General features: G+C 38.2%; 1 protein-coding gene across 1 annotated transcript in view; it reads right to left on the bottom strand.

Moving 5' to 3' along the window:
• SERPINI2 (serpin family I member 2) overlaps positions 1–25,109 on the bottom strand; it is a 32,957-nt gene that overhangs the window by 5,841 nt on the left and 2,007 nt on the right. The window contains exons 2-6 of the mRNA XM_043474137.1: positions 20,920–21,150; positions 19,301–19,495; positions 19,025–19,217; positions 5,240–5,337; positions 532–618 (exon numbers count right to left, since the gene is read on the bottom strand). Coding sequence (XP_043330072.1) covers positions 532–618; positions 5,240–5,337; positions 19,025–19,217; positions 19,301–19,495; positions 20,920–21,150 — 804 coding nt within the window. The remainder of the gene's footprint in view (positions 1–531; positions 619–5,239; positions 5,338–19,024; positions 19,218–19,300; positions 19,496–20,919; positions 21,151–25,109) is intronic.

Below are 25,109 nucleotides of genomic sequence, written 5' to 3'. Positions count from 1 at the left end.
AATACTGAAGGCTAAATCTCATCACCAGAGATACTGATTCAATATTTTAGGGTGCTCAATATTCAATTGAATATTCAATATTCTAGGCTGGGCACAGAATTTTTAAAAGCTTTTCAGCTAACTCTCACATGCAGCTCAGTTTGAGAGCCACTGCCATAGACATAACAACAAGAATCAAATTAGAAAAGCAGGAACTAAGAGCACAGAGGAAGAATGAAATGAATACAACTACTTAAGAGTGAACATTTCTGAGCAATCATGATTTCAGGTTTGAGCCTGACTGCTATGGGCAGGTAATCCAGTTCACAAATAAGCAGATATCAGTAGATATCAGTCCCTCCTCTTTTTTTTTTTGCCTTAAATTCCAGCCACCCAGATGCATAAATAGCTTAAATAGCCACTTTGCCCTTCCTATAGTGTACTGAACAGCAGGAGGGGGAAAGGAGATCAGAGAGCCACAAAGAGCCAGCATCCTCATGCTCATTTCCCCCAGTCCTTCCTCCTGGCTTCCTGTGACATCCTTTGTCCTACCAGTTGATGTTGCAACTTCACTGCCTTCTTCATTTATCTCAAAGAAAACTTGTTGCATGACTCGGGAAACATACACCTCGGAAGAATCTGTTAGAAAATATGAAAGTGCATTTAAGGGTTAAAATTCAGAACCATTATTTATTGGATCCCATTACATTTTCAAATGAACAAAGAAAAAGGGGGAAAATGCTTTCCAAGTTAGTTAATTTTCTAGAGATAAAGGTGGTTTAGGTTTAGTTTTTGCAGAGATGATATAGAGAAAACATGAAGAGACCAAGTTTAGCTCAGATATGGAAGGTAAAGATAGAAGGGGATCAACCTCAAGTCAGGCACCCCACTAAGTGAAATATTTCAATGGACCAAAGGTTTTGCTCCCCTTCGTCATGGTCTACAGATAAGATGAAAAAGGCTTTACAGATATGAATTAATCCCACCCTATGTTTTCAACCTCAAAGCCAACTTGCCTTTTAAACTCTGTATAGGGTTTTGATCTGAGTTTAGAACAAAATTTACTTTCCTTCAAGACTGGTGAGGTGATAAAAGTCTAAAGGGCTTTGTGTCATCTGTTCCAAAATCACTTCAGAGCTAGGTTTTAAAACCTGTCAGATTTCTCAGTGTAAGCGTCTTAACAACATTTTGTTCTGCTGTGGGAACAAGCTGAGAGAGAAGGCCCCATTCATCCCCTCGGTGAAACTGATGTATGTGTGAAGCCTCTCTGATATAGTGACCTGTGGAGCATCTCCTTGAGAAGGGGGAAGTGAAACTGTAAGTTCAAAAGCCATCTGCCGTCCCTGCTGCGTCAAGACCAGATAGACCTGACAACGTTCCTTGCAGAAACAACAAAAAGGTGGTGGTGGGTTCAGTGATGGCAAGAGGGTGGAGGAGAGCAAGGCGAGCCTTGACTCTTGAAGAGAAAGGAGATAAAGGTGCTTTGTCCCTCTTGAGAGAGAAAGCTGATGTGATGCAGGTGGACCCCATCAATACAACTGAATTTGGAAGAGTTTATAAAGAAATAGGGGTTGGTTGAGGTAGTAAAGAATCTTCTGTAATTCAGGAGGCTGTGGTTCAATCCCTGGTTTGGGAAGATCCCCTGGAGAAGGGCATGGCAACCCACTCCAGTATTATTGCCTGGAGAATCCCATGGACAGAGGAGCGTGGCAGGCTATAGTCCATGGGGTCACAAAGAGTTGGACACGACTGTGTGACTAACAGAGAAGGCAATGGCAACCCACTCCAGTACTCTTGCCTGGAAAATTCTATGGATGGAGGAGCCTGGTGGGCTGCAGTCCATGGGGTCACGAAGAGTCGGACACGACTGATGCGACTTAGCAGCAGCAGCAGCAGTGTGACTAACGCTTTCATGAAGAAATAATTTAGTCAAGGGGAACCATCTCTGACAGCTTACAGAAAAGTAAATCCCCTCAGGCAAGATAGAGAGAAGTCATCAAAGGGTGATTTGCATAAAAAATGGCTTCCTAAAAATAACTCCAGACTCTGTGTGTGATGACTTTGTCTGGGCCCTTGATTACCTCTGATCCCCATCTCCTACCCTCCTTTCCTCACCCAATAGCTCCAGCTACAAGGTCAAGCATCAAAGCTTTAGTCTCATCTATCCCTCTGCTTAAAATCCCTTTTCCCAGAATTTACCCTGATTGGGTCCCCTGTTACTTAGGTCTCAATAAAAATGACACTTCCTCAAAGCAATCTTCTCTTTCCACCATGTCTAATTCTGCTCTTATCTGATCTAATTTCTTTATCCCATGACTCTATTTTAGTTAATTCATACCATCTATCACCTCATCATTTAATTAATTAATTACTTGTTAATCGTCCATCTGCCCTAACAGATGTAAACTTCATTAGGAGAGGGAATTTGTGGATTTTATTCAACTCTAGAAAATTGCCTGGCACATAGCTAGCTGGCTTATAATAAATACTTGCCAAATAAATAAATCAATGGATAAGAATATGTCCAGTGACAGAAACAATTCAGATGGAGAAAGACGGGCGTCCATATCATGAGTGTGGTTTAACTAAAATGCAGGAGTGTGGTCTTTTAAGGTCATGCAAATAAGCACATTTTTTTCCCCACAACTGCCTAGAATAAGGATTTGCATAGAGCACAGAGTAGATGACTGAGGGGCCCATACAAAGAATGAAGAGCAAATAGCAGGCTGGGATGGAGTGGAGAATTTCTTGCATGCAGTTTCCCACTGGCACCAAACCAAGTGAGCCTTTGGCTTAAGTAGACTGAGCAATTTGACCTTCTGTATTCCATCTTCTACAGAGATGGCATGATCTTGGAAAAAGAACAGGACCTGGAAGATGCTAGATTAGAACAAGGGATCTGAACTTCATAAACTTACTGGTTTCTATACCTTTGTAATCATTCCTTCCCTTAATTCTCTATGAAGATTCCAAGTATGTCTTCATCAAGTTAAGAGGATAAGAAACTTCCAGTAGCTTTGCTTGAAGATGTGCAAGTAAATATTAATGTGCCATTTGCTCAAAATTTTCTTTTCGAATTTAACATTTACTGCGTATCTACTATACAGTGAAAGTCACTCAGTCGTGCTCAACACTTTGTGACCCCATGGACTATACAGTCCATGGAATTCACCAGGCCAGAATACTGGAGTGGGTAGCCTTTCCCTTCTCCAAGGGATTTTCCCTACCCAGGTATCGAACCCAGGCCTCCCGCATTGCAGGTGGGTTCTTTACCATCTGAGCCACAAGGGAAGCCCATCTACTATAGAACAGATGTTGAACAAGCTGATTTACATATGTCCTTTTATTATTTCTGCCACTAGGATATATTGTTTATTTAATAGATTAGAAAATTGAGGTTCAGAAAGGTTAAATATTTTACTAAGGGTGACAGAAGTCAAACATTCATCTCCAAGTTTTAAAAATAACTCTTTTAAAAACATTTCATTCAAAATATGTGGACAGTCTGAGTATAAGATAGTGTCTCTTTTGTGTAAATATCCCACAGCAGTAGCATTGGACTGACCCTCAGTAGCCTTTGTGTTGTTTTAGTTACTCAGTTGTGTCCAACTCTGCGACCCCGTGGACTGTAGCCAGCCAGGCTCATCTGTCCATGGATTTCCCAGGCAAGAATACTGGAGTGGGTTGCCATTTCCTTCACCAGGGGATGTTCCCCACCCAGGGATAGAAACTTCGTGTCCTGCTTGGCAGGTGAATTCTTTACCACTGAGACGCTGCAATAGCCTTTAGCAAAGGCTTATTGCACAAAGCGTACTATTAGCAGGGAATTAATTCACTGTTCTCCTAAAGACTAGAAATAGTGCCAGCCTTGGCTGTGGTGGTTCTATTTCAGGCAATAAGACAGAACCAAAGTCGTTAAATCAACTCAAATAGGTAACTCAGAGCAAAAAATGTTGGACACTTATTCTTTTCTGTTCAGGGTTATTTTCTTGTACAAATTCTCTTATAAAGCATTTTGGGGGTATTTTATTGATGTAAAAGGAGATTTTATAGAAGTCACAAATTGCTGGGAATTTGCAGAGCAAGTGGCTGTTTGAAATGCCTGAGATATAGCAAGTGAGCTTCCGAAGGCCAGAAAGACATTTAAGACGAAGAGGTGTTTAAAAAATGGCTTGGTTTATTTCAAGTTGGTAAGGTGGCTGCATTCCAGGGCACACTTAGACAGAATCCTGTTGCAGTATTTAATTTTGACTGCCTCATTCCTGATGCTGATGAAATTGTCAAAGAAGTCAGATCTATCTGTCAGTGTGAGAACAGGCAGCTAAATCATGTGTGAAGGTGATAATGAACATCTATGTCACCTGTGTACCCCACCCACCTCCTCCACCAGGAAAACTCATTCATTCTGTTCACTTACGCACATAATTGATAAGTGAATAAGTTAATGAATACCTCTCCAAAGCCTACATTTTATAAAGGAATACACAATAATTCTAGGTTAGGATATCCAACCCCATCAGACAGACAAGCTTGTATCATTAGGACTTTATTTTTTCTTTATAAAACAGAAGACTGAATTTAAAAGAATTTAAAATAGCAGGATAATTTGGCCCTCTTCCTCCATTTTTTTTTCTCTTTAGTTATTTTTCAACTAGTAGGTACTGCCAGGATGAGAAATAGTGTCTTGGGCTTTGTTGTGAAAGTGAGCACCTTAACCATGCACAATTTCCCAAGTGCCAGTTAGCATAAAAGCTCCATCTCCTCTGATGTGTTGTCAGTCTCAAGCTAAATCTACAAGCTGCAACCTTACAATTTCTAGGCTGTGTTCATCATCCAACAGCTTGCAGATGCCTATTTCATGGGCTCTAATATTACCAAATTAACATTTGCAAATTGGGAGTTTTATTAGCTCTGTTTAAATGAGAGCCTCAAAGTTGTAATTCCCAATATTCAGATAAGGAAATACAAACAGAGCAGGAATAAAAGCCCCAGATAATACTTTTCCTGCATAGTTTCATTGCAAGTGTGGTTAGAAGGCTTATCTAACATTCTAACATGCTGTCTGACTTTCATTAAGTAAAACTACTTAAATGCAAAATAAAGTGCTTGTTTACAGACAGCTTGACACGGCGATGACATTTATTCCCCGTGTACGTATTTTCTGGGGCCAAATGCGCTTTCAGTTTTAAGATCAGTCAGTTAACACAGTTTCTAAGAGAACATATTTACTTGATAATATAAGAATAATTTTTCATATTACCTGTTATTCCAGAAAGGTCACAGCCACCACTAAATATCTCAGTTATATTCAATGAATACAAAGCTTCTTTGAAGTCTAATTTTTGTTCTACTTTAAATCTGCTTAAAAAAATGAAGAGGAAAATTTGTGAAACACTGTACACATTGGCTACCAAAAGGGTTTTTTTTTTTTTTTTTAATGGATGACTTGGAAGATATTTTATTGTGAAATAATTTGTTTTCATTATCTTCATTTTTCACACCATTTCCCCACTATTCCACTGAGCAATTTTGGATTGCTAATAACTTGCTTCCCAGATAAATGGTTACTTGGGAAGGGAGAAGAAAATACTCTATTTTTTGAGGTAAAAATTACCCAACAAAACAGGGTGAGAGTTCTAAGTTTTCGATTATTTGGCTTCTTCCCTAGAACAGTAAAACTTCCCTCCAGCAACTGTACACACTCAAGTTTTTTTTCACATCATCCAAGATGGTTCCTGGCAGACATCCAAGATACGATGAGCTAGAAACAGAAGCCAACAGTTCATTAAAAAGATTGTTGGCTCCTGAGGTACAGAGAGGGGGCATCAGTAGTCTATGATCCTTTCATATCCACTGTCCCAGCTGATGTGACTTCCTTCAGTTTACAGACATACCTAACATCTTTCCAATAAGCCCTGTTAAAGAGGTAAAAGACTGAAGGGGGACTAAATTTCTTTCCAATAAAATAGAGTAAAAATTATAGGAGGGGGAAGAAAAGAAAGAGCTGGCCAATACTTCTAATGCAAGGCCCTAAGTTAAGACTCTAGATTCTATGCAAGTCTCCAAGCATTAGTTTGCCTAAAGAGGGAACTTCACCAAAGAATCTCAAACATGCTCTCAGGCACTGACCTTCTATGATTCCATGCTAACAGGAATCTATGACCCTCACCTTCCCATTTTAATAAAATGGAAGGAAAAAAACCTAGATTATTGACATTGTAGATGCTAAAAGCATCTATCTACATTGTACAACCAGATTGGAAATTTTGTTCATGAAAGAAAAGAGTATAAAGTCCTTCAACAGGGAGCTAAGTCTATTTCCGACTTCAGAGAAATCCCAGGATGGCTCCTGCCCCAGGAGCTCTGTCTGTTCCCTGGCTGGAACTTTGCCCTGGTTGGTACCTTCTGGTGTGGATGCAGACATGATTGCTTAAGCACAGGAACCTTGCTTAGCTAACAGACCCACATCTGGGGCTAGAAATTAGCTTGCACAATCAGTCTAATTAGATTATTTTTTTAATTGCCAAATACTGAACAAGCTTCTTATAATAATTATAATTCTTCAAAACAATGAACACTCTGTAGCAAAAATTTACTGGGCCTAAATTATTTCTTGGCAAATTATTATGTACTTTTGGAAGATGTTATTTCATTCAGAACCCTAGCTAACTGGAATTGCATAATTCCAGAGCATAATTGTGCATAATTGTGGCACAACTCACAATGTGCATGTTAAAACCTACTGATAATGAAAATAACTTGTTTTATGCCAATCATTTTCAACTTCTTTTTAACTTCCTGCTAAGAAAGATAATATGTAGCATGATGGATTTGAGGCTTTGGGGTTGTGCTTTTATTCTGTTTTAATTACCACATTCTTTTTTATACAGGATGGAATATGGGCTTCTAAAAGGTGAAGGATAAATGTTCTAGTCCATCTGTAACTTGACTATTTTTAGTATAATAGTCCAATGATTTGGGAATAATGACAAGAATACTGCAAGACTTATTACAACCTCTAATAAGGCCTAATTATACCAGAGAGTCATTTAAGTAACAGTCTTGCTCATAATATAGTCCGATGAAACCTACAGCGATAGAAATCCATTCAACCATTTAATAAAATATAATCTACAGCCAATTTCTAATTAGCCATAGTTATTGGAGCCATGAACAGTCAGGTGTGAAGTAGCACTTCCATGTGTTAGATACTTAATATAGATTATAGTTTTTAATCTTCACAAAAACCCTGGGAAGTGAGCATTATCATTCCCATTAACATATAAGAAAGTGTAGGTTTTGAGGAGGTTGATTTCTAAGGACAAGATAGACAGGGCTAGAGTTCAAACTCAGGTGCATTCCAATTAAAGCTAACGTGCTAACCTCCACTGCCTTCTAATCAAAATATAATTCAAAATCGTAATCTCGATCAATTCATATATATGCTGTGCTGTGCGTCACTTCATTGTGTCTGACTCTGTGACCCCATGGACTGTAACCCACCAGGCTCCTCTGTCCAGGGGATTCTCCAGGCAAGAATATTGGAGTGGATTGCCACGCCCTTCTCCAGGGGATCTTCCCGACCCAGGGATCAAACCCACATCTCTTATGTCTCCTGCATTGGCAGTCAGGTTCTACACAGCTAGCGCCACCTGGGAAGCCCCAATCCATATATGTATAGTGTTAATTATGTACCTCTTCCAAATTTTGTGAATCTTAATATTTATTCTAGATGTGGCTCATTTCCTTTCTTTTCCTGGACCCTCCTCTAAAATTGTCAAAAGAATACATCTAAAGCTTAAAGAATGAGCAGCAAAAAGACTCAATAGATAATTACCAAGTAAGCAATCATGAAATGAATGTTTTAGCATATGTAAATATTATCCACCTCCTTAAAAGGCAGCAATTTACTGTCATAGGCAACCATTGTGCTTAAAGTGGTCTCATACAAGTTCAAGCTGCAGAAAACAAAGGATAACAATTTAGAGTTTCTGTTTGAAGAAGGATTCACTCCTGGTCTGCAGGCCCTACTGTGGATTTCTATTGTCTCTCCTCCTTTATACCCAGGACTCCTGTTTAACAACAAAATGTCTTTGGCGGTTTTCCTTCAAGGTCCCTATCCTTAATTGTTTGGAATCCCAGTTTTGATACAGTGGCCTTGAGCCATCACTGAAAGTTTCAGGCTTAGAAACAACCGAACCAAGTCTTAGGGCTGCCCACAAGGATAAAAAATAACATAATCCTTGACAGTGGTCAACTTGGACTATTATGTGAGGGCATAGTAGTTTCTCGTCACTTTCCTATGTGTGTGTGTGTGTGTGTGTGTGTATGTGTGTGTGTGTGTGTAAAATATTCTATTGGCCTTGAGAGCTGAATTAAAAATGCTTTCTGTCACATAGGAAACCTATCTGGACAATGTTCAATGTAAACTTGGGTTCTGCTGTGTATCAGTGTCTGATAGGTTAAAGTAAATGAACATTTGTAATCACCACTGCAGCTGGTCATAACTTATCTCCTCTCACACCCAACCTCATTTTCCCTGAGGTCATGTTATCTCACCCACACACAGTTCACGTTCATGCACTCAGAGATCCAAGGCTGGCCAGCCTGGGATGGATTACTAGCCCAGCAAGAACATGATGTCCTACGGGATGTGTAACTCTTTCTGAGTCTCTGTGGCGCTGCGGCCTCACGTAACTCACCCAGCTTCTCATCATGTCACTGACCATTTGCTCTGTTCTGTGCCCTCCTTCATGTTTGCCCCACTTTACACAAGCATTTCCTGACCCCTGTAATTTTGACTCTGCCATTTGCTAGCTCTGTGACTTCTGGCAAGGCATTTACCTGTCTACATCTCAACCGTAACCTAAATATTAAAAAGAGATTTCTATCAAATTTATGGTGGTGATTAAGTGAGATATGGCAAACAGGGAAAGCAATCCACTATAATAGATTGTCAAGAAATTTTAAAGCTGAATGAGAATAATAATAATAAATAATAACAAAATAAGATATACTGAGTACTAAAAATGTAACAAACATTTTCTCATAATACTCCTCGAAACAACCCTAAGAGGCAGGTATTGTCAGTCTCTCATTTAACAGTAAGAGAAAAATCTTAGACAAGACAAAATTTTTCAGTAAGGAGATGACAAAGCTCTTGGTCTTCAATATTATGTTCTATTTTCCATAATCTTGTTTCAACTGTTGATAAAAGATACTGTGAGATGTCACATCAGTCGATATTTTTAAAGAGGGTTACTTCTTTGAAGAACTGTGGCTCTTGCTTAGTCATCACTATGAAAGTGAAGGTAAACTGACAGTGTTAGCTCCTCAGTCGTGTTTGACTCTTTTTAACCCCATGGACTGTCATTACAGGCAGATTCTTTATAGTCTGAGCCACCCGGGAATCCTATTTATCACTATACTTTTGAATAAAAGTATAGTATTTAACAAGTTCAAAGACCCAGACTGTCAAAAACTTAATGACAACTAAGAAGACTCTCCCTAATACTCATAAATTTGCTAATAATTTCAATGCTCAGGGACTCTGAATTCTACTCTACAATCCTAGAAGTCCATGGTGCCCAGATAAGGACTGCTAGGAAAGAAGAAAATAAGTCAATATCTTCTCATTTTCCTATAAAGTCAAACTTAAAACCTCAGAACAATCTATTCCTTCTTAGCCCATATGTACTTAGTCATACACTTCAATAAATGTCTTTCTGCTTCACCTGCCATTTCTATTCCCAGTGAAGGTGCTCCCTTAAGCACTCACTACTGAGTGCCCGAATTGTTGCAGTGGTTTCTTAACATCTTTTGGGCTTCAGTCTTTCCCTCTCTAACACATCCCAAACATCATGACTATTCAAATTAAAACAACAAATTGAGCAACTACTATTTTTCAGATGCATGCACTGTGATGGTTTCAAAGAAAGGAAATATGCATAGCTTCTGACCTCAACAAGTTTACAACAAGCCTAGTTCAAACCCTTCCTTATACTGAAGTCTTTGTTTATACAGTTCCAGTCTCTGGTGCTTCCTCTCCCTTCTCTCCTCTCTTTTTCCATGAACCTAGAAGTTCTTACTTATACCATTCTTTCAGTATTTAATTATTAGTTCAGTTCAGTTCAGTCGCTTAGTCGTGTCTGACTCTTTGCGACCCCATGTATCGCAGAACGGCAGGCCTCCCTGTCCAACACCAACTCCCGGAGTTTACTCAAACTCATGCCCCCCGAGTCGGTGATGCCATCCAGCCATCTCATCCTCTGTCGTCCCCTGCTCCTCCTGCCCCCAATCCCTCCCAGCATCAAGGTCTTTTCCAATGAGACAACTCTTCGCATGAGGTGGCCAAAGGATTGGAGTTTCAGCTTCAGCATCAGTCCTTCCAATGAACAGGACTGATCTCCTTTAGGATGGACTGGTTGGATCTCCTTGCAGTCCAAGGGACTCTCAAGAGTCTTCTCCAACACCACAGTTCAAAAGCATCTTGCACCACTCCACCTAAGTGGCAACTCTCTTCTCAATAGTAATCCTGTCTATCATTTTGCATGTGTCTCAGTTCATTGTTCATAGAGGGGTCCCAATCAATCTCTGCTTTTGAAGAAGAAATATATTTTTTAATAAGTAGTAAACTAATAGTATCATGAGGCTATGAACCAATGGAAATGAGAGCTAACCTGTCTCCCAGAACTTAACTGAATGTTAATCAATTTACTTTATGAGTGACAGTTTCCTTATCTGTGGAATACAATTTGTAACCAAGTCAGACTACAGAACTACAGCATTTAGTATTAAAATGTAAATATTAAATGCTTTACAAAGTTAAATTGTATGTAGATGAAAGTTTCTTGTTTATTTATCTTATTTACATGTAATAAATGGTTAACTTTGCCCATATACACAATCATAAAAACACAGTCTCAAACCCTTTCTTATGCAGTGAAGAATCTGATACATAATAAGGGTGCATTAGACTTGTAAACCTAGGAAATCTAACTATTAAGATATTTGTAGAATTTCCTATTAAATTTAGAAAAAGGTAATGTGATTATTGGTATCCAACTGCAGAATAATGTCCAAAATTAGGTATCCAGTATGTTACAAATAGTAAATATACAAATAGTAAAAATACAAATAGAAACCATCCTAGTGTTTTTAGACTATGCTCTGTCCTATTGGCTTCAAATCTAAATGAGTCGTACATCAAAGAGAGGAAGAACTGTTTTCTACACTGTTTCTAACAATAACTATAATCACTCACACACTCTTGCCTACTGTTGCTTATATACAAGCATTCTTATGATTAATTTTTCTTGTCTTGACATTTACTGAATTTTGCCATCAAAGGTGCATTTGTTTATTTATTTTTACAATTACAAAATTTTTCACAGTAGGTGTTAAGTGTTGAAGTGCATCCCCCACCCCAAATTCATGTGTCAAAGCTCTAACTGCCAACAGCTTACAATGTGACCTTATTTGGAAACAGAATCATTGCAGATATAATTAGTTAGGTTGAGGATGTGAAAAATTTAATAGACAAAAGTAGCAATTAAAGAAAGTTGGGAGATCAGAAGCGGGAGCCTACATGCTTTGTGAAGACAATGGCAGAGCCCAACCAGAAGAAGAAAGACTCTTCTTCCTTACTGGGAAGGACTCAGCCAATGAAAAATCATGGATTCCTTGTTTACTACAGCCCTCCCAACTTTCTTCTCCTATATATAATCATTCTCCTTCCCCTGCCTTTGAAGGACTTGTACGTAGGCTTGTACTTATGGCTTGCCATAGTTACAAATTCCAAATTGAAATTCTCTGTTGATACCGAATAAACCTATCTTTGCAGGAGAAACATCTGGCAGTCTATCTGTTTCAGATCAAAGGATCACACTGGAATAGAGCCAGTTCTTTATCCAATATGACTTACAAGAAAGGAGGATGCCACTTAGAGAAGGATGGCCACATGAGGGAAAGATTGGTATGATGGATCTACAAGAAGAGGAATACCAAGGATGATAAACCACAACCAGAAGCTAGGCAGAGGCTAGAATATTCCACACAGAGTCTCCAAGAGAGCATGGCCCTACCAATCCCTTGATTTTGGACTTCTAGCTTCCAGAACTTTGAGAAAATAAACTTGTGTTAAGTCACCTAGTTTGTGGTACTTTGTTACAACAGCTCTGGGAAACTAATATGGCTGATTAAACTATTTTGTCAAAATCTTTAGCTATCAGTTCGAAACCATAATTCACTCATTCACATATAAAAGGATCACAGCATTGAGTAATAAAATATAAAATTGTAAGTTCACCCAAAAGTTTTTATTGAGCCTGTACAGCTTTTCCTCTTCTGCACTGACCACAGATTTTGAAAGGGTAATTTTATTTTTATTGAAAGCATTTTGAGAGAAATGTATTTTAGAAATTTCAATCCATGATCTGAGCACTCAGGAACCTTAATCCAATACATGCATCTTGATAGACTAAAATTATTCATGAACTTAACACATAAGCAAATCATTCCTTTAAGAAATCAGAAGACTCACCCTTTTAGAGAAAATGGAATACATTTTAAATGTAATGTTGTATTAATGTGACTGAATAATGGATAACAGAATTTTCAGTCTTGTGAATTTTAAAAATCTCATTTTTATTTCTCTAGAGAGAAGTTTCCCAAGAAATAACTGATATCCTATCATTTGTTACGCTGCATGGATGGGAAGGAGGATGGCCTCTCTGAGATCCTCACAAGGAATGAATCTGAGAGTGACTAAGAAATTGAATTCTGATTTCTGAGATACATAAAATTAGATAAATGGAAATAACATAGAACCTCTTTGATTATATTTATGTAATTTAACTCAATAATATTCATCCAGCATATACTATTAATGTGTGTGCATGTGCTAAGTCGCTTCAGTTGTGTCCGACTCTTTGTGACCCCACGGACTGTAGCCCACCAGGCTCCTCTGTCCATGGGACTCTCCAGGCAAGAATACTGGAGTGAGTTGCCATCCCTCTGACAGGGGATCTTCCCATCTCTTATGTCTCCTGCATTGGAAGGTGGGTTCTTTACCACTAGCACCACCTGGGAAGACCACACTATTAACATGCACCATGAAATGTGCTAGGGACTATGGAAGCCAAAATGTCGCAAGCCACCGTCCTATGGACTGTGGTCCACTGACCCTATGGTCTGCCACTGTCACAGAACTCACATCTTAATAAGACAGACAAAAATGTGATGAAGAAATGAAAACCCCATGTAATGCAGGCTATAGTGTAAATCTGCATAAAGGGTTATGGAAATAAAAATAAGGAATGGTTGATTCTAACTGAATATATTGAAAAACCTACATGTAATTTATTTAAGGGAACCCAGAAGGAAGAATGAGAAAACACTGGTTAGACACCACGGAGAAGGGCCTGACCAAGGAAATAGGAGGGATAGAGGTTTAAAAAGTCAGAGGAATGGTTCTCGTTTGGTACTGGCTGAGAAGATATCTTCCAAACAAAGAAAATAAGTCACTTATTTAGCAGTTTCTACTTGTTAGGCTTTGTGCTATGAATTGAAGTATGTAATGAGATAGCATAATGGAAGCTACCACCACATTTTAAAAAAATATTTGGTGTCTGGAATTTGTAATAAGGGTTGAACTCTACTGCTATAGATTCTAATCGTGACTAGGAATCTAGCCTAAGAGGGGATGGAAGAAAATCTGGCTTACCTTCTTCTTACACTGGGAAAAGTTGGAGGATCCTGAATGCTGATAGAGATGGGAAAGACACCCCATTTGGATTAGTGGGCCCTGACATCATAATAATGGTAGACTAAGGACAGTAACAGACAGAAGACTCCTAGTACAAGAAATGGCCTAATCTCTAGGAATATTCATCCCTGGAAACAGGTTTTAAATTACTTTTCACCTCATAAGACCTTTTTATTATTATATTTTAGTAGTGTTATTCACGTCTGACTCTTCGCAACCCCATGGACTGCAGCCTGCCAGGCTCCTCTGTCCATGGAATTCTCCAGGCAAGAGTACTGGAGCGGGTAGCCATTCCCTTCTCCAGGGGATCATCCCCACCCAGGGAGTGAAACCTGGTCTTTTGCACTACAGGCAGATTCTTCACCGTCTGAGCTGCCAGGGAAACCCCATATTAGATTTCAGTAGAGTTTAGTTAAACATTGAGGTTGCTCTTACTTGTATAGACTTGCCAAAGGCTACCTTAACACATTACTACAAACTATGTGGCTTAAGTAACAGAAACATATTTTCTCACAGTTCTGTACTTTGAAAGTCCAAAATCAAGGCATCTGCCAATCAAGGATTGGTTTCCTCTGAGAGCTGTGAGGAAAACATCTATTCCAACCTCTCCCCTTGAGTTATAGATGGCCATCTTCACCTGTATCTCTTCACAACACCTTCCCTGTTTGTGTATCTTTGAATCTAAATTTCTCCTTTTTATAAAGGAGTCACATGGGATTACAGTCCACCCTAATGACTTCACTTTAACTTGATTACTTCTACAAAGATTCTATCTCCAAATAAGAAAACATTCTGATGTGGTGGGAGTTAGCATTTCAACATACAAATCTGAGGAGCACATAATTCAACTCATAGCAGTTGTTCTTGGAGAAATTAAAAGCAGAGTCTGTGTCCATGCTTTGGGAGAAGTTGTATGAGAAACGTGGCTACAGTTTGGAGAGGCTAATAACAGGTCTTGAAGTTTGAAAAGGGCTGTCCAGACCGCAGCAGTCTAGATGGATTTGTGGACTGTGAACTATTGCTGTGGGGATTCCCAATATGGTAGAGAAAGGAATTCTGGTGAAAGCCTATATTTTCTATTGTCAATTGATCTTGGAACTTACCTCATTCCTACCTAGACATTTGATGTCTAGATTGATGAAGCTGGAGCCATCTTGGTTATAGGTACCATTATCTCCATTTTTTGCTAATAAAACCACAACTCAGGACATCAGTGACTCTCCTACGACCCACTGCTAGTACATAGTATAGACACTCCTCAAACTCAGGGATTTCTATGTATGTCGTCCTTTTCTATTAATCTTCCCAATGGGAAGCGAGAGAGAAGTAAATTTGAAAATAAATAATTCCAAAAATTACCATTTCTATGATTAATAAGCAAATTATCTGTCACATACACCATTATATACCCAATGTTTGACACATAGTAGGAGCTAAAAAAAAAAACTCTGAAAGACCAAATAACATCCAGGTAGAGATTTATAGACAGTAGGGAATTAGAAGAGAGATTGGAACTTAAGAGTTGGATATTAGAGACATGAAATATAAGGAATAAAAATAAAAACAGAGAGAGTAGGAATAGGAAATTTCTGAAAATTAAATCTGGTAAACATTATCTGGGGACAGAAAGAAAAAATGTGTAAGTCAGGGAGCAGGAAAATTTCACAGAAAGAGAGAAAAATAAATAAAAGTAATGCCAGGGGGTTAAACAAAGAATGTTTTTTTTAATAAAAGGGATGGTTAAAAATATGTGGATCAAGAGCCCAGAGTTAGGGTGAAGAAAGCATAGGATACCTCTTTCTCCTGAGTATCAAGGAAGATAGAGGAGGAGAAGTTTAGCAAAGATTTATACAATTTTTGAGATGAAGGGTAGAGAGGTGAGTTTACATAATAATATGTTTTATGTAAGAAATAGGGAGTTGAGACATACATTGAGAGTAAGATAATCAACATGAAGCAGTACCTGGAGAGCAGAGGTAAAGTCTTGGTGGAGTGTTAGAAAAGAACATTCTCTGAAGATAGACTGTTAAGCTCCAGCCTAAGGGAGGCCAGAATGACTGCTTTGGGGCTTTTGCTTAACAAAATCAGTAGTTAAGGAATCCAAGAGACTTTTTTAGTATATTCAGGATTCAGGATGAGGAGATAATTACAAAGGAGCAAAGACAGGTGACAAAAATATGTCAAATGTTTGGTAACAGTACGATTCAAACAACTAACTAGATCCTAGCTAAGTGCAAACAGAAAGAAAAGTCAAGCAGGTGGGAAGACAGAGGGCCAGGAAAATGGGGCACAGACCATGAAGACCCTAATAAGTTTGAAGAAAAATTTAGAAATGACAGGACAGAAAATAATCTATTAGACATGTCTCCTTTTAAAAGTTCAGGTTGAGAGTTATTTAGACACATCTTTTGCTCTGAAGTTTCTCCTATCTCCCAGAAGCATGGTATCAAGAAGTTAGTGTTTATAATTACGGCTTCTTGAGATATGCCTTTGTGATTTTCATTTTGTAATAACTATCCAAAATGAACCCAATATTTTGTAATAACTATAAATGGAAAGTAACCTTTAAAATTGTATAAAAATGAGAAGTTTTAAATATATATATATATATACCCCAATAATAAATATTATCCTTGGATCCTACTTATAATTTAATGACTGTTAGAGCACCCTCTATACAGTCTAAACAGTGTATGGCATCTATACACCCTCTATACAGTCTATACAGCTCTATACAGTCAGCAAAAACAAGACCAGGAGCTAACTGTGGCTCAGATCATGAATTCCTTATTGCCAAATTCAGACTTAAATTTAAAAAAGAAGGGAAAACCATTAGGCCATTCAGGTATGACCTAAATCAAATCCCTTATGATTATACAGTGGGAGTGACAGATTCAAAGCATTAGATCTGATAGACAGAGTGCCTGAATAACTATGGATGGAGATTCATGACATTGTACAGGAGGTAGTGATCAAGACCATCCCCAAGAAAATAAAAGCAAAAAGGCAAAACGGTTGTCTGAGGAGGCCTTACAAATAGCTGAGAAAAGAAGAGAAGCTAAAGGCAAGAGAGAAAAGGAAAGATATACCCATTTGAATGCAGAGTTCCAAAGAATAGCAAGGAGAGATAGGAAAGCCTTCTTCAGTGATCAATGCAAAGAAATAGAGGAAAATAATAGAATGGGAAAGACTAGAGATCTCTTCAAGAAAATTAGAGATACCAAGGGAACATTTCATGCAAAGATGGGCACAATGAACGACAGAAATGGTATGGACCTAACAGAAGCAGAAGATATTAAGAAGAGGTTGCAATAAACAGAACTATACAAAAAAGATCTTCATGACCCAGATAACCACGAGGGTGTGGTCACTCACCTAGAGCCAGACATCCCGGAGTACAAAGTCAAGTGGGCCTTGAGAAGAATCACTACAAAGAAAGCTGGAGGAGGTGATGGAATTCCAGTTGAGCTATTTCAAATCCTAAAAGATGATGCTGTGAAAGTGCTGCACCCAATATGTCAGCAAATTTGGAAAATTCAGCAGTGGCCACAGGACTGGAAAAGGTCAGTTTTCATTCCAATCCCAAAGACGGGCAATGCCAAAGAATGTTCAAACTACTGCACAATTTCACTCATCTCATACACTAGCAAAGCAATGCTCAAAATTCTCCAAGCCAGATTTCAACAGTACGTGAACTGTGAACTTCCAGATGTTCAAACTGGATTTAGAAAAGTCAGAGGAACCAGAAATCAAATTCTCAACATCCACTGGACCATCAAAAAAGCAGAAAAACATCTGCTTTATTGACTACACCAAAGCATTTCACTGTGTGGATCACAACAAACTGGGGAAAATTCTTCAAGAGATGGGAATACCAGACCAACTGACCTGCCTCCTGAGAAATCTGTATGCCAGTCAATAAGTAACAGAACTGGATATGGAAAAACACAGTGGTTCCAAATCGGGAAGGGAGTATGTCAAGGCTGTATATTGTCACCCTGCTTAATTAATGTATATGCATGAGAAATGCTGAGCTGGATGGAGCACAAGCTGGAATCAAAACTGCTGGGAGAAATATCAATAACCTCAGATATTCAGATAACACCACCCTTATGGCAGAAAGTGAAGAAGAACAAAAGAGCCTCTTGATGAAAATGAAAGAGAAGAATGAAAAAGTTGGCTTGAAACTCAACATTCAGAAAACTAAGATCATGACATCTGGTCCCATCACTTCATGGTAAATAGATGGGGAAACAATGGAAACAGTGAGAGACTTTATTTTTTGGGGCTCCAAAATCACTGCAGATGGTGACTGCAGTCGTGAAATTAAAAACAGCTTGACCCTTGGAAGAAAAGTTATGACCAATTACTTTGCCAACGAAGGTCCATCTAATCAAAGCTATGGTTTTTTCAGTAGTCATGTATGGATGTGAGAATTGAACTATAAAGAAAGCTGAGCGCCGAAGGACTGATGCTTTTGAACTGTGGTGTTGGAGACTCTTGAGAGTCCCTTGGACTGCAAGGAGATCCAACCAGTCCATCCTAAAGGAAATCAGTCCTGAATATTCATTGGAAGGACTGATGTTGAAGCTGAAACTTCAATACTTTGGCCACCTGATGTGAAGAACTGACTCATTGGAAAATACCCTGATGCTGGGAAAGATTGAAGGCAAGAGGAGAAGGGGGCGACAAAGGATAAAATGGTTGGATGGCATCACCGACTCAATGGACATGAGTTTGAGTAAGCTCTGGGGGTTGGTGATGGACAAGGAAGTCTGGCGTGTTGCAGTCCATGGGGTCGCAGATAGTCAGATACAACTGAGCAACTGAACTGAACTGAGAGCACGCTCTATCAAAGGTAACAACATGTTTTTTAACTGTATAATATCACATGTGTCTTGGGGATTTTACTTTCCTTAAACACAAAGAAGATAAAATATTTTAAATTTCAACTAGAAAAAAAATGTTAGAGAAAAATAAGTTTGTATAATAAAAAGAGTAATAATTCTTTTTAATCCCAGCATTCTGTTTTGAAGACATATTTCTTCATTCCTTTCAGAGAATATTAAGTACTTAAATTCTATCCTCCTCATGGCAAAACAATGCTGGCAATGTTCAGACCTGCTTTGTATCCATAAAGTAGAGTAACAATTCCTAACGGGTTTTTCTTTTTCTTTTTGTCAGTAGACTTTTCAAGCATTAGTTATCTTTCAGCCAGCTATTGAAATCCGTCTTTAAGTGAAAACATAAGAACCAGAGTGATAAAATGACATTACCAACCTAGGAAGGCTTATTTCCACTTCCTGTTCTTGCATCTCAGAGAACCATTGCAGGATTTGATGAGCAGTAATTAGCTTTTCCATTTCTTCTATGTTCATGTGTTCTGCAGGAAGTATGATAATTAAACTAAACTCATCGCCTTTATAAGGTAATTCCAAAACCTGGTAGTTTATGGAGGATTCAGAAAAATAACCTGAAACAGAGAAAATAAAATATTAATGTGCTTAGCAATTCCCAAAGTTGTCCTTTAGAGTGTGATTTTTTTTTTCATATTACCGTATTTCGTTCTCAGAAGAGCCTTCATCATTGGAATTTTGACTGCTGTGCCATCTTTCAGAGTGAAATTCATCAGCTGTGTGTCTTCTTTGTTGAATTTCTGTTTCCAATCCCCTTTGAAATAAATAGCATTCACCAGAACAAGCCGAGTCAGAGGACCAAATTCTTCCCCTGAAAACATGTCTTTAATTTTTCCTGGGGAGGGAATAGAGGAAGAGGCAGAAAGAAACATGCAACAGTGATTCAAAGAACTGCTTTAAATAGAATTAAAACAAAAATTTACCTTGCTAATCAATTAAAAATAGAGTGCTTTATCATTTAAACTTGGCAATTTTGGAGGCGTTAAGGAGGAGCTTTATTAAATATTCACAAAGCAACAGGTACAAACAGGGCTTCATTAGGAAACAGGAGATACGGAATTATCTTAGACAAATTTAGACAGACCTAGCAATGGCTGCTCTTTGGTGAAATCAATTGTGTAAATTGCTTTTCAGACAGAAAGAACAAAATCAAGTATCTCTTCCTACATATCTGTTGTTATTTTTCAAGCTTTATTTCAAAGTTCTTCAGCAAGTCAATCAGAATTAATAAATTAGTGGTCCACTCAAATTCTCTGCTATTGCATCTGTAGCCATTTACCATTGAGAAAGGGTAAGAATGGAGTTGCTAATGTGATGTTCCTCTTGCAAAAAACCAGTCTCTGATTTCTATGTCTAATAAGTATTTCAAAGCTATGAGTCAACAGCATGATCAGGTGCCTTGGAGCTGTCTAAGGATGCTCTTAATGTGTATCCCAGTAATAGGACTTGCCTGTAAACAGTGCTCACAACACCCATCTCACATTTTCAACTTATGCTTCTCCATCGGAGGCTCCCCACATAAAACAGAATCTCATCTTACACATCACAGTTGTTTTTGTGTAAAATAGCAGAATGAATGAATGAAGAAACAAGTTGCTATAAATTGAGGGCCTGATATATACTGGTCTCTTCACACACATCCTTTTGAATCTCTCAATAATCCTGAAACATTGTAACAGTATCCTCATTTTAAATGGGCGTGGCTTAGAACTTGTCAGGATTTGAACTCAGATCTGTATGAGCTTAAACTTGTGTTCTACTATGTCTCTCAGTGGTGCCTTTGGAGTTTCTGCTAGCTTATCCCTAAAAGTTTAGATTACAACTTTATGATGGCACTATCAATGTTTATTATGAAACATTAACACAGCCAGCTAATATGTGTTAATTATTTACAGTGTATGTGGGAAAGAAGTCATCTGAGATTGATAGATCTAAGTCTTATCTGGCCAAAGATATTATTCCTGCTGCCATACTTAAAAAAACACACTTTAACAAAAGATTACTATTAAAATTCTTCCAGTAAGAATTCTCAAACAGGTTACCTGTCCAAGAAAAATCTGTATACTTTTCAAAGCAGCTCACAGTTTCTCTCTATTTTACAATTTAGTGTTAATTTGAATAACAGGGAAGCAAAACAGAGGAACTGATCCCTCTGAGCCATAGTTTAATAGGAAAATATTCAATCATTCTTTACTTTAGTATATTAAAAACCATGAATACAATGGCAAATAATGACTTTATGGAAATGGGAAACTTTACCATCTGTTTTGCTTTCTACCCAGGTACTTATTGTCTCTGCACAAGCCTTTGCATTCTGAAAATCCACCAGTTTTATGGCACTCTGAAAAAATTCCTCGTTGCCATGGAGATACTGTTCTTTCACAGTGAATCCTTCTTGAAGGTAGAGGGCATTGGCAAGATTAAATGTAAATTCTTGTTTTTTCTCTGAGATGGCAGAGAAAAATGACTTCAGCTCAGAAAATTCTTCTCCTGAAAAATAATTATAATGTACACTGACATACTGAACAACATAAAAACAACAGCTTCTCAGCTTTACTTCTAAGCGCTCTGATTCATATCACCATTTTTTAGCACCCTAAGGTATAACTAACGATATTTTCTAAGTTAGTATAAATATTTTAAGCATTTATCTCTTGTGGAATATGCATTTTGTAGAGAAACCAGCTCTCCTACAGGAAAAAAATGTCCATGTAAATTTGAAATTTGTCAAAAATGAGAATATGCATTTAAAAAGGTTGAAGGAAACTCCCTCTTTATAGTCAAATTTAGCTCATTCTTAGTTGTTGGAAAGGTATCTTTAGAGTCTCATTCTATGCATAACATGAGATATTTGTGAAGGAGGAATACTAATGAATACTGACGAGGGCTAAGACAGTGATGAGAAATCCTTTTCAATACTATTTTTATTTCAGTTTAAGAAAGAATTGCTCTCTTATGATGAACTGTGCCTGTCCAAGTTTTGAAATTTATGAGGTAACCCCTGTAATCATCTCTAGAGATGCTAAGGATCAGAATTGCCTGTGTCTCCACATTCATGAGTCTCTATACTTTGGTTGTCTACGTGAACAATAAAAATCTTTAACCATTCCAACTCTAACCACTAGAGTGGTCTTAGAGTCAGCGAAGAATCACTGTCGGCCTATACCTATTTATCGTCGGGTCATTCTGACTACAGTGTTGACAGAAAGGTGTATGTGCTATGAAAGAATTCAGCTCTGATCGTTGCTCAGGGGCTTCCAATTTATTACCGGAAGGCATCAATATTTTATATTTCCTTCTGGCTTAATTTTGGAACTCAATCATTAAATCTGGGAACTGTATTTCAAATCCACAGTTCTTCAGAGCCTTTGTTTATTTTGAGTTAAATACTGAAAATACTACTTTCACAACTTAAAATTTGATTGCATGCAATTTATCTCTATTGAAGAAAGCACAAATGGTTCATCATTGGGAAATGTCCACTGAATAAAGAATAAAAGACTGAGAGGAACTTGCTGTGAGGTGTCTATTGGAAATCAGATGTGTACATGTGTGTGTAAACATTTTATTAATATCAGAGAGCTAGTAGCCCATAGGACATCCTTGTGCAAATAAGTTGTGCTCTCGCTGGGTGGTGGGGGGGGGTCCCCATTACCTCATATCTTGTCCAGCTGAGTGAAGGCCACATTTCAGTCCCCACTTGTCCTTTGGTTCTGGTTCGTTGTGTCCAACTCTTTTGTGACCCCAGGGACGGTAGCCCTCCAGGCTTCTCTGTCCATGGAATTTTCCAGGCAAGAGTACTGGAGTGGGTTGCTATTTCCTACTCCAGGGGATCTTCCTAACCCAGGGATCAAACCCTACTGAGCCATCTGGGAAGGTTCTCTTATGCAAATTCAGCCTACATAACCACAGAACAGACTCGGAAGGTATACTGCATTACATTTCAAACGCCGTGATTCTCCATTCATGGGGATATAGACACAGATGTAAACAATTTTAGATACAAAAACGTTCTTCCATATGATTGGATCTGAAGAATATCAGTGATTCTTTACAACCCTGGAATTCCTTACATAATGAAGAATGTTAATCTATTTTACTTATTTATACAATTATTTCAGATGCAATCACTTCTTGCTATTGGAAGCTGAAATATTATCTCAATAGCTGAAAAGTTACCAAGATGACTTTCTGAGTGAAGACATGACAGCTTCTCCAAAAGAATTAATTAAAGTCAGGAATAAAATGGCAAACTTTGAAACCAATTTTCAGAAGTTCATAATTTATGAACATCTTTAAAGGATTGGGAGAAAAAAGGAGAGGAGGAAAAAAAAATAGTTCCAACTCATTTGTCAGAGCAAATAAATTTATGTCATGTACTTTAGGTCTAAGACTGTATGACAGTCAGCTGCTCTTTGATAAATTGCTGGACTCAGAAGTCAATGAAAAAAATATCACCAATAGCACAAGTTTGGAGAATATAAAGTTATCTGCCTTATAAACTTAATTTACAAATTAATAGCTTCTTTTAGCATAGATCAAAAAGAATACATATACATGAACCCTAATAAGCAGTAAGTTTATTTCATTTCCTAAAATAGAGCCATGGAAAACCTATAGGTCTTGGAGTGAATGTGACTTTTGGTTTGGTTGTACCAGACCTCCAGAAAGTTCTAAACTTTAGTACATGTTTACTTCTCCTGCTATTGAAAGCCCAAAGGCCAACTGTGTGTACAATGTGAGAAATCCAAAGATGAAAACAAAGGCAGTCACAGGATTATAGATTGTTTTAGCTGAAAGGTCCGTGTGTGCTGTGCAGTGCTTAGTCGCTCAGTCATGTCCGACTTTTTGTGGCCCAATGAACTGTAGACCTCCCCAGGCTCCTCTGTCCATGGATATTCTCCAGGCAAGAATACTGGAGTGGGTTGCCATGCCCTCCTCAAGGGTATCTTCCCAACCCAGGGATCAAACCCAAGTCTCCTGCATTGCAGGTGGATTCTTTACCATCCGAGCCACCAGGGAAGCCCATAGAAATCATCTAATCCAAACTTATTTTATAATGAAGAATCTAAAATCCAGAGAGATAAGCTAGCTTGAAAGGTGCCCCATCACAGGGTCATTTGGATGCATAACTGAGCCAGGAGTTCATGGCAGTTCTCGTTCCATAAACTGCTTAGAATAAAGAAATACCTTTAAGCTAGTCTTCAATCAATAAGCAACTTTATTAGAAGCAAAGCAAAATGGAGTATTATCAGATGCTCCGTAAACAGGAGAAGGTAAATTCTGAACAGATTGTTTTAGCAGTGGGGAAAGAAGAGTAAGTGAGGACGCTGAGAGCTCCAGTGTGGGTAGGATGCCAGGAGCTATAAGCCCATCTGCAGAATAAGCAGGTTGTGAAACAGGTTGGTAGCAGGGAAGGTAAATATAGCCTGATCAACAGATAGCACCATTTGACAATCAGAGGAAACTGAAGGCAGGGCCAGGACCAAGATGGGTCAACGAGACCCTCATTTTGGCATAAAGTTTAAGGAGATGGCAACAAATTCAGTAATCAGGATAAACAATATTTTACTGAAATATATTTTGAATATCAATATTAACACAAAGAAATTCATGATGAACAAAACATAGAAATTTAAAGGCAAGATCATAATTATTGATCTTTATTTTTGCCCCGAGTTCCAGTATGGCCCTACCAGGCACTACCTTCTGATCTGTTGAACCCTTTGTTTTCCCCTGAAATCATTTTGCATCTCTTTGTTTTCATCTTCCTGCACTTTTTTCTCTCTGCTCTCCTCCTTAACTTCTTTCTAAAAATTTTCCAGAGTTTAATATTTATATTTTCTCCTTTTTTGGTTGGTCTTTCTTTTCTTTTTGCACTTACCCCCCATCTGTGCCTTTCTCTCCTTTAACAAAGTATAAGAGATAGTAGCAAGGAGATCCAACCAGTCAGTTCTAAAGAAAATCAACCCTGAATATTCATTGAAAGGACTGATGCTGAAGCTGAAGGTCCAGCACTTTAGCCACCTGATGCAAAGAGCCGACTCCTTGGAAAAGACCCTGATGCTGGGAAAGGCTGAAGGCAGGAAGAGAAGGGGATGACAGAGGCTAAGATGGGGGGATGGCATCACCAACTCGATGGACATGAATTTGAGCAAGCTCCGGGAGATGGTGAATGACAGGGAAGCCTGGCGTGCTGCGGTCCATGGGATTGCAAAGAGTCAGACATGAGCTGAGTGACTGAATAGCTACAACAACAATAACAACAAGAGACAGTGAGTTTGGTAGATTTTGTTATGTATGTTACAAAGTTAATGTTTAATTATGCATATATACTCTTTCAAAGAAAATATTAAAATGTTCATTGCTGCTCTTGTGATCTATAACCATCAGTGAATCATTTTTGGAATTAGTTCTGGGCAAGTTACTCAAACTTTCTTTGCCTTTGT

The sequence above is a fragment of the Cervus canadensis genome, chromosome 7 (genome assembly GCF_019320065.1).
Source record: "Cervus canadensis isolate Bull #8, Minnesota chromosome 7, ASM1932006v1, whole genome shotgun sequence".
NCBI lineage: Eukaryota > Metazoa > Chordata > Mammalia > Artiodactyla > Cervidae > Cervus > Cervus canadensis.
The sequence above is the reverse complement of the archived record's forward strand: the minus strand, read 5'-3'. Positions and strand labels throughout refer to the sequence as shown.